Genomic DNA, 12137 nt, shown 5'->3' with positions numbered 1-12137 from the left:
TTGGGTTTTGGGTTGTTGTTTGGGTTTTGGGTTGTTGTTTGGGTTTTTTGTTTGTTTTTTGGTATTTTTGTGGCAGTTTTTTGGGGTTTTTTGGGGGTTTTGTGTGGGTTTTTGTGTGGGTCTTTTGGGGTTTTTTTGTGGGTTTTTTGTTTGTTTTTTGTTTTTGTTGTTGTTGGGGTTTTTTGTTTTTTTGTTTTGGTTTGGGTTGGGTTTTTTGTGGGGTTTTTTTGGGGTTTTGTGGGTTTTTTTGGTTTTTTTGTTTGGGTTTTTTTTCGTTTTTGTTTGTTTGTTTGTTTTGGGGTATTTTGGATTTGTTTTGGTTTTTGTGGGTTTTTTTTGTTTTGGTTTGGTTTTTTTGGGTTTTTTGTTGTTTTTGTTTGTTTTGGGTTTTTTTGGGGGGGGTTGTGGGTTTTGTTTGTTTGTTTGTTTGTTTTAAAGTGAATCTTTCCAACATTTGATCAAGAACAGAATTTTTTCTTGTTTTTTTACCTGTGGCTCCTGTTACCTTTACAGATAGGACATGTCAATGGCTATTGAAGGCTTTTCCACTTTGCTTGGGGGAAAGTGTCATCAAGGTTTCATAGCACTTACATAAGAACTGGGAAGAAGGGTTTTAGTCCCAGCTCTCAGGAAAAGTTGTCCCATAAATTTCTGTATATAGAGCTAAGTAAATTATTATTTAAAGTGATTAATTCTCCCTAATTATTTCTGCCTTGAGTAATAAGTGATGCAGAATTCCATCAATCCCACTCAAAATCTTGAGGTTTGTCTTTTAAGAACCGTCAACTGTTTTCTGCTAAGTGCCTTATCTTGTCTACATTTACTCCTTTCTAAATAATTTTCCATGCTGAATCACTGTGTTATTACCACCACAGTCCCAACAATCTGTACCACTCCTGAAGTGATTGCAAAGCCATAGATCCTGTTGTCTCTCTTCAGTTGCGGTTTGATGAAGCAAGGAGTGAATTCTCTTACCAGAATCTCACACGGCACTTGCCTTTCTCTTTCTTTCACTCCCCATATCAATTCTTTGCCCTTCCTCTCCCATTTGTTTCCACAGAGAGTGTACAAACACCTGTTTACAGTGGGAGCTCCAGGTGTTGGATGTAGTGGCAGAATGGAAGAAGGTGGCAACACCAAGGAGTTTAGGAATCAGTACAGACTGACAGATTGGGAAAGGGATTTGGTGCAAGACAGTGGAAATTGAGTGCTTTAAGTTATTTTTTTTCCCTTTTTATGGAACCTGTTTATTGTAACGATGGCTTTATTGTGATTGTCCCAGGCTCTTTTCTTTGTGACTCTCCAGTTCTGTCCGTGCATGGAGAAAGTCTGTACACAGTGGAGCCATATCGGGTCCAGGTCCGCACCTGGCAGGTAAGGGCTGAGGAAACAGTGAAGGGACAAATATGCCTTATTGTTTTCAAAGATTGGTGTTAGAACTTAAATTTTAAGTGGGTGATCTTTCCAAATCTATTAACTCTACCTTTGTCATAGAAAAAATGCATTGAGTATGTCAGCAGAAAGATCTTTGACATTTTGTGTTCTTTAAAAAGTCTGTCACTTTGAACACTACTGCACTGTAACTAAGAAGTATTTACAGACTTCAAGAGGATCAAAATTGCATATACATATTCAATCTGCATGCAATTTTGATCCTCTTGAAGTCTGTAAATACTTCTTAGTTACAGTGTATATAATTACTGACAGGAAGATGAACATACTGAGTATTCTTACAAGATAATGAAAAATACTCTCTGCACATTTTGTGTGTTCTGCAAAATCTTTTGCTGAACCTTTGCAGCCTCTGCTAATCTGTGAGAACCAGAAAGAGAAATCTAATTATCAGAGTTTTATGATACCTCATTTTATTTAGGAAATAAATATTGTATTTTAGATGGGTGTGATTTATCACATAAATATAATGTATTTATTTTTGCAGCTTTGTATTTAAGGACCTTCAGAGACCATTACTTATATATCCCTCTCAGTTGGAAAAGGTTGTGTTGTTGAAGAGGAAATTATTGCAGAAGGATGTGTTTTAAATTTAGACTGTTTTTGAGGCTACATGCATACCTGTGATGCCTTAAGCCCCTAATGTTTTTTTATTTCTTTTTAATATTTGTAAGACTTGTAAGTTTTATAAGCAGTGAAAGTAGAAACCCTCTCTTCTTTGCCCTTGTTCCTTTCCCTTTTCCCTGTAGCACCCTTGTTTACACATTCCTTAACCCTCTTACCCCATTCTATGCTCCCCATATCAACCCTACTCCTGAATCCAATAGAAATGTTTAGTCTTTTGTAAAGGTTAGGCCTAGACAGTTGACAGAACAGCATATCTGGGCCTAAACCACAGAATGAAGTCAAGAATTAGATAACTATGTACCCTTTGTGCTCTGATGATGATGAAGATGGGATGAATGGAGGGTCCTGAAATGCACCCCAGACTCATTTTCAGGGGGTGGACCCCGGGGCGGTCCAGAGGAAAGGCCACAGGGTGGATACATCTGGGATTGGATGGATGATGTTATAAAATGTAACCTCTCGGGCACAGGGGTACGCGCGCGTCTGGTAACATCTTAGCCTTGGCAAATAAAACCCTTTCTTATCTCACCCCTAATTAACTGCTCCGGAGATTTTTTCAGCACCTAAATCCCACGGCAACACCTGAAACACAGATTGCATTTGTAGGGATTGTGTGTGTGTGTGTGTGTGTGTGTGTGTGTGTGTGTGTGTGTGGAGTTTCTCCACCTTCCTGGGAGCGATTTGCTTAACACAGAAGTTCAGCAGTTCGTGACTTAATTTGGTGATAAGTCCCTTCTAGTGAGGCTGTGGCCACACAAACCTGGTGTTACATGTTTCTTCCTAGGGCACAGTTAAGCAGCTGCTGGTGTTCTCGGAAGCAGAGGGCAGTCCATGCCTCCTGGATGTCTGTGGGAATTTCCTGGCTGTGGGAACCGATTTGGCTCACTTGAAAATCTTTGATCTCTCGCGCAGGTATTAATAAGGCAGTTAAAAATAATCTGTTTATGGTTGAGCATATATCTTGTGTGGAGTCTTTAGCTGATTTTGATCTGATGAAAAGTGACAGCCTCCTTTGAATCTTGAAACAATACATGCAGCCTATGGGAGCTGATGGCCTATTTCCAAAGCAAGGGAAGAGCCATGGAATAATTAGACAAGTCATGGGATGATGATTATTATTATTATTTTAAAAAGAGAATACAGTGAGCTATATTTCTGTGGATTTAAAAGTTGGTGGAAAATTTATGGAAGATCAAGGCAAGGATGCCGCACGTTTCTTCTAACAACTTGAACAAGAATTTAATCTCAGAAGATTTGAACTAAAGAAACTCCATATCTCCTCATAAATCAGAAAACTTGTTTCAGTGAATCTGTGGAGAAAGTGAACCAATAACCAAACACTCTATTCTTCTTCCTGCTTGTGTTTAGAAAGAAGTTTACCTGACTTTTTTCAAACTTTACTGTGCTCGTTTGCTGACAAACATGAAAAAGATATGTACTGACATGACCTTCAGTTAGAAAATTTAACTACAAATAACAAATGTAATTTTGAAAAGCTAAAAAACCTGAAGACAAATAGATTCTGTTCTTCCTTGCATGCTGTCACCAGAGGAATGCTAAAGGCTAGTTAATTACCCACTGGAGACTACCTGGGTTAGGATCACACGGATTCCACCTGGGAAACTGCGTTTTGGGCAGGTTGTAACTAGCACAAATATTGGATTATGATGTTGGATAGTGGAGAAAAAGTAGCTTCACTCCTGCATGCTATGTAAAATTTTTGTGTTTGGTACTGAAAATACCCCTTCTGAAATGATGACAGTATAGCACTCTTTAATTTCAAAGCACCATAGTTGGCCTAGAACAAATGAGAGGTCTAAACATGTAACCCAACAATGTTATTTCTGCAGAATCAAAGTGGTTTTTTCATGGAATTGCATTATAGGTGTAAATTGCTGTCACTTCAAATTACTGTCACTTTTTTGTCATACTCTTTTGTTTCGTGAAATTTGTCCTTTGTTGCTGACTGATTGCTGGGTTTGCATCTATACCAGCATTAAGATTCTTTTGAGATAAGAAAATATATAAATACCCCCCCAGTGACATTTCTTTACTCCTGCTCCGTGATGTGCTTTCCATACACAGAACTTTCATGTGATGGGCTCTATTTAACATTCGTGGTACTTCTGTAGGAAAAGCAGACCTCTGAATTCAGAACTCTGGTCAGGTGTTCTTGCTGTATAGCCCTATTTTGGGAGTCCTGTAGAAGCACTGGAGTTTATTTTTGCTGATTCATTGAGAAAAGAATGTCCATTAACTTATTCCTGAAGGAAAGGCAGTGACAGCAGTCCTCTGGAGAGGAAACTGGAGTCTGGGGCAGTGGTGTCATACAGTTTGTTTTTAAAAGTCTTACCCATAATTCGCGAAATGTTTTGGCTGATGCATATTACCAGTTGCTTGCCACCATACAATTGAAGTTTATTCCCTCCCCCAGAGAGGCAAAAGTGCACTGCAACAGCAAGGACTTATCCCAACTGCTCCCTGGCCGTGGAGGCATCGCGTCTGTCAAGTGCAATGCTAATGGCAGCAAAGTCAGCATCCTGGTCAGCAAGGTGAGGCACAGCTCTTCACCCACCACCTGGGACCTGCCCCGTTCACACTCTAGTGGTCATGATTACTGAGGACTCAAGATTCACTTCTCAGAAACAAACCTACATGGTCCTTGCAGTGTATTGAGTTGTGTCATGAAGTGTTGTGTCCCAGCGTGTAAATAAACACTACAATTAAGGTCTCTTAAGGCTTTGTACCTGTGGTGGGAACAACCCAGAAAAGGAAGGAGTATTTTAGTGAAGAAAGCTGCTTTGTAGCATTTCAAAGAAATCCAAGGCTGACTTGATGGAATAGAAAAACAACCAGAAGTTTTCTGGTATTTCTTCCTGAGAATGTCCTTGTGTGATTACCGGTAAAGAAAGTTGAAAGCATGAAGCAGATGAGGTAAACATACCTTTTTTCCTTTGTGACTTGAATGCTTCGGGAACTTTTTGTTTTCCCTTCTTGTAGGCAGATGGGAACATCGATTCCAAGATCTGTTTCTATGATGTTGAAATGGACAAAGTTACGCTCTTTGATTTCAAGGCTGAACAGGGAGATGGTGAAGAGAAGCTTTCTGCTGAACAAGGCATTGGCAAGTAAGTAGCTTTTATTTCAAAAAACTTTAATGGTGGATTTAAGATGGGAATCTGCCCTGTGAAGACAAGCACGCTTTGATACTGAGATTCCTCTGTCTTGTGTAGGAGCTTCTATGAATTTGATTATTTTATTTCTAGAGAACTAATGGAAGATGCTGCATTGTATGTCCATCAGGCTGCATCCCTGTCTGTTCCAATACCGTGAGCTAGGGAGTGTTAGACGAAGATACTAGAAAGCAAACTCAAAATAAGGAGGAGGAGGAGGCAATTCTTCAGCCAACATGCAGCTAAGCTAAGGAGCTCCTTGCTGAAGGAAGTTAGAGGTGATGAAGGAAGGGCTCATGGAGGTATTGGACAAATTCACAGAAGAGAAATGCAGGGAGAGTTATTAGCTATGTGGAATCCACGTCTGGCTCAAGAAGTCTCTAAGGGGAGGGTGATTGAGTGTAGGAGGGTATGTGCAAGGTATTACATGACTGGAATTAGGATCCAAATATTAAAGTAAAGAAAAATCTTGGAAAGCTACTCTTCCTTGAAGAGTTTACATGATAGGAACTGAAAAGAGGACATTTTGAAGGTCTTTGTTGGAAAAAAATATTTTTGAAGTGCAGTAAGGGATGTTTTTGTATGGGTAAAAATTCATGAAACATCTACTTAGAACTGACACCTTTGTGTTCATGCAAGCTGTTCTGTGGGAAATGCAAAGCTAGAAATCCTAGGAGCACAATGCAATGAATTAGGAATTCTTGTGGAAGTATAGTGGAATGTTAGGATACAAATTCCAAATTCCCATCTGGTTTTACAGTAATTTTTCTGACTGTATTTTTCTTAAGAAAAACCAGCATTGGAGTAGGTGGATTGCTTTTTTAGCAACTCTCTGCTATGGGTATTGCAAGCAAAAAAAAAAAAAAAAGGAATTACTCGTCTTAGCACTGAAAACTCAACTCATCAAAAACTAAGGCCAGTGCAAATTTAGGATCTTATGTCTTGGTCAGTTATGCAACAGTGTAGTGTATGAGTAGTGAGGAAGTTGTTTCCAAGTGCAATATGTTGTGTAGCCCAACAGAGGCCGTCCCAAGCCAGTATTGCTGGTTCACTGCTGTTTGAGCATCAGTGTGAATAATCCATTTATCTGTACTTCATTTTAGAGGTTCTTCAAATCAGAGCGAGTAAACTCACCAGGAAGTCATAATAATCTCTGCCTCTTCTGCTTCTCTTTCCCTCCTCCTGAGGCAAAATCTAAATAGTCCAAGCTTTTTTACACAAATACTGTTTTTCAGTTTGCAAGTTATTTATTTTGAATTATGTGGCAGAGAAAGGACTTTGAGTATTTCTGCACCTCTTTGAATCTCTTTTAATTTGCCTTCCAGCCCTATTCCAACCCTCCCCACAAAGTTCAGCCTTCAGTGGTGACAGCAAATAGAAAATATTTTGATGATGTCTTTGGTTTCTCTTTTAAAAAATGTGACACCTCTCAATATTCTGTATTTCTTCAGAAGAATACTAAGCCATTGCTAAAATAGTCTGATTCTGTATGTCTGGAGTCTTGGCATGGCTGGCACTGAAGTAGTATTGAAATGCCCCAAGGAGGCAATAAGATGTTATTATTTAAACTACAGCCAGAGAGTGGCTTTCCCAAGGCTGCAGGGGTTGTCCTGGTGCTTAATGTGCTGTTCCACAGCGCTTTGGAATTCTTCACGTGCAGCAACCAGGTGGGGGTTGGTATCTTCTCCTGGGTAACAATCAACAGGCCTCAAGTTGTGCCAGGGAAGATTTAGATTGGATATTGGGGAAAATTTCTTCAGGGAAAGAGCTGTCAGGCATTGGAACAGGCTGCCCAGGGCAGTGGTGGAGTCACCATCCCTGGAAGTGTTAAAAAAAATGTGTGGATGAGGTACTTGGGGATGTGGTTTAGTGGTGAACATGGTGGTGGTGCTGGGTTGATGGTCGGACTTGGTGATTTTAGAGGGCTTTTCCAACCGTAATGATTGCATGATTCTAAGGCTGAGCTGAGGTAGCCCCTGTGCTACAGCACCTACAGCAGCAGCAGTCACTGAGATGGATTGTTTGAAGGATGTTCAAGTGTTTCTGTAGGACCTAGAGTCTCAGGGGAGGCAGATTTTGGGTGCCTCTTTATATTTGTGGCAGTACCAGCTTTTTCCTCACAGAGATGTAGAAAAAATATGTCCCAAAGCCATGGTCAGTGTACACAGACCAAACTAACAGTGTCATGGCCATGTGTAAAGGGTCAGGAGGCAGGAATATGTATCTGGTTAATGCTGTAATGCAGAGAATAAATAACATGCTTTATTTACACTCGTGCACTGAATGGGCTGGAATTATTTTGTCTCCCTTTCTACATTTTTTCTTATCTCTTAGTAGGTCTGTATTGGAGTATCCGGAGCTGCACAGTCACATTCCTGTTTGCCATTTCTGGGACCAGAGTGAACCAAGGCTTTTTGTATGTGAAGCAATTCCTGAAACGGGACTCCAGTCTTCAGACCAGAAGAAAAACCAGACCGAGGGCACAGTACGGTCTTTCTTATTTATTTTATCTTGCTTTATGTGGAGTTCTCCCTCCAAGTAATAAAGTCCTTGGATTTGTTTTAGGATGTGGGAGAGGGTAGTGCACATTATCTGGGACAAAAGTAAGTGGTGAAACCCTGTGTTTGGTGTCTGTGCTTCAGGCACTGTATGGCAGCTCTCTGGTTTGGCCCCAGCTTGCACACGGTGAAGAGGAAAAAGAGGGGATTCCTTATCTCTGCTAGAATTTTGGGGATAGCCCTAATGTAAGCTTGTAACTGGAGTACTGCTTTTCAGGTGACATTATTGGGTGGACTGATAATCTAGCAGTTTTTAAATTAAAAAAAAATGATGATTTTATATCTTGAATCTACTTTTAGCAGCAACAATGAATTTGGTAGAATAACAGGGATACTATTGTTAAGTGAACAGAGAAATATGCTCTTTCCAACCAGTCCTTCCCATCTTCTGTTTTTCTGGACAAACATTGGACATTTTTAAGACTTCCCAAATTATCTGTTATAGTCTCTTTTACGTTAGAAAAAAGATTTCATTTTTATTGATCAGAAGTGATCTAATGAAAGATTTCTTTTATCACACCAAGAATTCTTCCCCTCTTCCCCTGCTACTGTGCTTGTAGAGGTCCTTACCTCTTTGTACAGAACTGCATGTCCTGCATAAACATTCCGTTGATTTGAAATGCCCATGTTGATCTCAAGTTTTGTGATTCGTACATTATTTTAATTAAACCTCTTAAAATTAGAAATAGGAAGTTCTTTGTGTCTTTTTATTGGTTGAAATGACCTTAGAAAGATCATGAGAAGATGGGGAGTAGTGGAATAGAGATGTCTCAAAAGGCCTGGGTGAGGTCTTCTAGCCAGAGGAGAACACTTTAACCTAATATTCCTCATGTAAAAAACTTTAAATGTTTGGCTTCTACATAAAGTTTGAGTCAGGTCAATATTTCAGCTGTTACAGGAACTGTTCCCTGGGATCTTAAAGCAATCTGTGAGCTTCTGAATAGGAATAATATGATTATTTTTTTTTAAAGTTGAAAACAGGTGTGGCTGCCCCATCCCTGGAAGTGTCCGAGGACAGGTTGGACAGGGCTTGGAACAGCCTGGGCTAGTGGAAGGTGTCCCTGCCCATGGCAGGGGGTGGAAGGAGATGAGCTTTAAGGTCTCTTCCAACTCAAACTGTTCCATGATTCTGTTTCTCTGCCCTGAGCCAGGTCTATCAGGAGGCTGTTGGAGCAGCTGTGGCCTGGGGCTTTTCTCTCTGTGATGGGTGAAAGTGGCTGCTGGGAGGCAGAGCTGGAGGTCCCGGTGCAGAGGGAGTCCCTGGCTGCTCACAGCAGGGAGGAAGCCTGTGGCCCTACCCTCTCCAGCAGCTGTGTGTGTCAATGTATATGTCATATTATTTTCAAGAGAAACTTCTGCCAAGTGAATATGGAAAATAAAAACAAAAAGAAAGAAGGATATTGCAGCATAAAAACAAAGCAATACTTTGCTTCCTTTTCCAGATGGATGTTTGGATTATATCATTCTTCAGCACTGAAGAGCATGGCCTTTTGCTGCAGGACAGCTTTCCACTGCCTTCATCCTATGAAGTTCTGCTGGGCGTAGAGGTGCCGCATTATTACTTTGCAAAAAAGGTGAGGCAATCTTTAACAATTCCTTCCCTTCCCAGAAGTTCAGACTTTCCACTGCATAGGGATCAAATTTAACCAAATTGAGTCTGGGGTAAGTATAGGAACTCCAATGGCAGTGGCTGCATCACATGTAGAAATGACATAAAGATAATTCTAATGCAGGTGAACTTGGCAGGATTGTGGAATTTGCAATGAATTGGCTTTTTGTGGGTATTGCAAACTGAATGTGACATACAAATGTAGGAGAAACAGGAATTACCAAGGAATGCAACTTAAAAAGGGATATGAAAAAAATTCTGCTTTATCTATTCACTGTGCCTGTTGCAAGTACAAGTTGTATGTGTGTGTGTGTCAGCTTTACGTAGGCTGTAAGAGAGAACACTTCCTACTAGCTTTGGCAGAAACAACCCACTTCCTTGTTGGAATGGAGCTTAACCCCCAAGAATAGTCATCTTGCACTGTTACCAAATACTGCAAATGCCAGGAATGCAGGCTCTAACCTCTTAAACTTGAATTTCAATCCAAAACTGTTTGGATCTCAGGTAAAAAATACCCTGCATGATTCCACGCATACTGGGAGAGCTGTAGCCTGTTACTTACAGATTGGTTTCTGGTGAAGTGCTGACCTGAGTTTCCTGGTGCCTCTCAGGATGACGATTTGCTCTGTTCCTGTCTTGTAGGGGAGCGTAACAGGGTGTTTGTTCTACTAAGGCATTTAGTTTTGTAAAATCTTCAGGGAATTAATATTAATGAGACTTCTAATCCTCTAAGTCATCTGACTAAGGCCAGTTGGATCATACAAACCTAATTTCCTGTAGTTTAAGAGCAGTGTTAAACAGGGAAAATGTATTGAGGTGTTTTTCTACTTAACGTGTTCAGATTCAAACAGCACTTTGCAATTCATCCCTTTCAAAGCACTGCCTCTTGTCACCCTTCCTGTGCAGATCAAGCTTCTAGAATTGTACTCTGTTTTACTTTCCTTTTTCCCTTAATTTGAAAGGTCAAATGTGATATGCTACATTTTCCAGTCTTTCTTTTAGCATGTCTCCAACATGTCTTTCTCCAACATGTCTCATGCTATTTTACTTTGATATTATGTCTTTTTATTTTTTTTTTTAAACTCTGTATGGATTATTGCTGCCATTAGTTGTGTTTTCGGAGGGGATGTGTCTATAAACCTGTAAGTATCTGCATTGTTTTGCTCCTCTTCCTTCATCCTCTTCTCTCTTTTCTGTTTCCATTTTCTTCCTTGGTAGGTCTCTTCATGACTAAATCACTTGTTACACAATAATTCATTTGGGAAGCCTGATTTAGTATATGAACAGAGTTGGCTTTAAATACAGCAAATTGAGCTGATGCAACAAGCCTGTTTTGACCAAGTTTCATTCCAAGGTTTCTCCTTAGTCGCTACAATATCTTTACTGTCCTAGTTCCAGAAATTCCCCAAGTTTTAGTCAACCGTATTTGTGCTTTTGATTTCTGTCTTTTACTGTATCTAAGACTTCCACTGTATAATAATATAATGATATTTTTCTTGGCTTCTGTAAACCTTAATATTTAGTTATCTAAATATACAATTGAGGTAGAGTGTATGTGCAATTTGATGACTCAGATGATCTTCCACTGTGCTTGGCCTGGGAAAGTTTCCTTGTTACACTCCAGACAGATCATTTGACATTGAGGATTGCGACTTTATTCTTCTTCTGAATAATGATTGAATTGCTTTGAGCTTTTCAGTGGCTGGTGAAAGTGTCTCTGAAGCTCCACAACTGCTAGTTGTATAGGGAAGGGTTTGAACCTGAGCTTCAGTATTCATAAGCTTCACACGAAGGCAAGGATAAAAGAACTGGGTCTCTATAGTTAACTTTCAGAACAGCAGACTAATGTTTGAGAAGAGACTAAACTTGGAGAAATGCTTATCTGAAATCTTCAGAAGTCTGGGGACTTAATTGTTGCTATTATAGTAGTAATAATAACTATAATAATAGGAGGTTGCCTCTCTGTGGTATTATACCAGTCTCCAGTGATCACTGACATACTGTGGTTGTTCACTGCAGTATGCTCATCTCTTCTATGACATTCCATATTTTGGGGCATTTTCCAGGAAGTTCCTAAACCTCTCAACTGTTGTCACTATTGATCATGGTCCTGCGGAAATAAACAACTTGGACTGTAGTGGGAGTAATGTAACTAATTACATGTACAAAGCACTGAGTTTCAGCCTGCCTGATCCCTAAATGCCAACCTTCTGCTTTTAGCTGGGAGATTCTGAGAAGGGAGCACCAGAGCCTGGCTCAGCTACGGTCTCTCAGATGGTTGCAAGGAGACCCATGAGAGATTTTATTGGCTTGGGAGACTGTGATAAGACCACCCAGGATGCCATGCTGAACTTCAGCTTCTATCTGACTGCTGGAGACATGGATGAGGCCTTTAAATCCATCAAGCTGATAAAAAGGTATCAGAACTATTTGTATGTGTTTCTTTTTGGGTGCAGTTTATTTTTTGTTCAAAGTTCATATGAAGTGTTGATCCTTCTAAATTCTCCTTACCTTTTCCCTCTCTGATTTCATTCTCCCTTTCATTTTAACAACATGAAACATTTATTTTAAAGACATCTTCATGCATTCTCTGCTTATTCTTTGTCTACAAGACATTGCAAGCTCTGTGAGTCTTTTTTACTAAACAGAAAAGAGTAACTGATAACCAGCAACCTTATCCTATGTATGAATGGCAAAAATCTCACGTCATCACTAGAA

The 12137-nt window shown here is 39.9% G+C and overlaps 1 protein-coding gene across 5 annotated transcripts in view; it reads left to right on the top strand.

Moving 5' to 3' along the window:
- The window catches only part of IFT140 (intraflagellar transport 140), an 80091-nt gene that overhangs the window by 23234 nt on the left and 44720 nt on the right, over nucleotides 1-12137 (top strand). For 4 of the 5 annotated variants that reach the window (XM_027665781.1, XM_027665779.1, XM_027665780.1 and 1 more), the window contains exons 12-18: nucleotides 1283-1374; nucleotides 2864-2991; nucleotides 4514-4631; nucleotides 5080-5207; nucleotides 7587-7737; nucleotides 9253-9384; nucleotides 11640-11836. In XM_027665781.1, the coding sequence (XP_027521582.1) occupies nucleotides 1283-1374; nucleotides 2864-2991; nucleotides 4514-4631; nucleotides 5080-5207; nucleotides 7587-7737; nucleotides 9253-9384; nucleotides 11640-11836 (946 nt within the window). The remainder of the gene's footprint in view (nucleotides 1-1282; nucleotides 1375-2863; nucleotides 2992-4513; nucleotides 4632-5079; nucleotides 5208-7586; nucleotides 7738-9252; nucleotides 9385-11639; nucleotides 11837-12137) is intronic. The other variant, XM_027665778.1, reaches the window with a different exon arrangement.

Source organism: Corapipo altera, unplaced genomic scaffold (assembly GCF_003945725.1).
Source record: "Corapipo altera isolate COAL_440 unplaced genomic scaffold, ASM394572v1 146, whole genome shotgun sequence".
NCBI lineage: Eukaryota > Metazoa > Chordata > Aves > Passeriformes > Pipridae > Corapipo > Corapipo altera.
The sequence above is the reverse complement of the archived record's forward strand: the minus strand, read 5'-3'. Positions and strand labels throughout refer to the sequence as shown.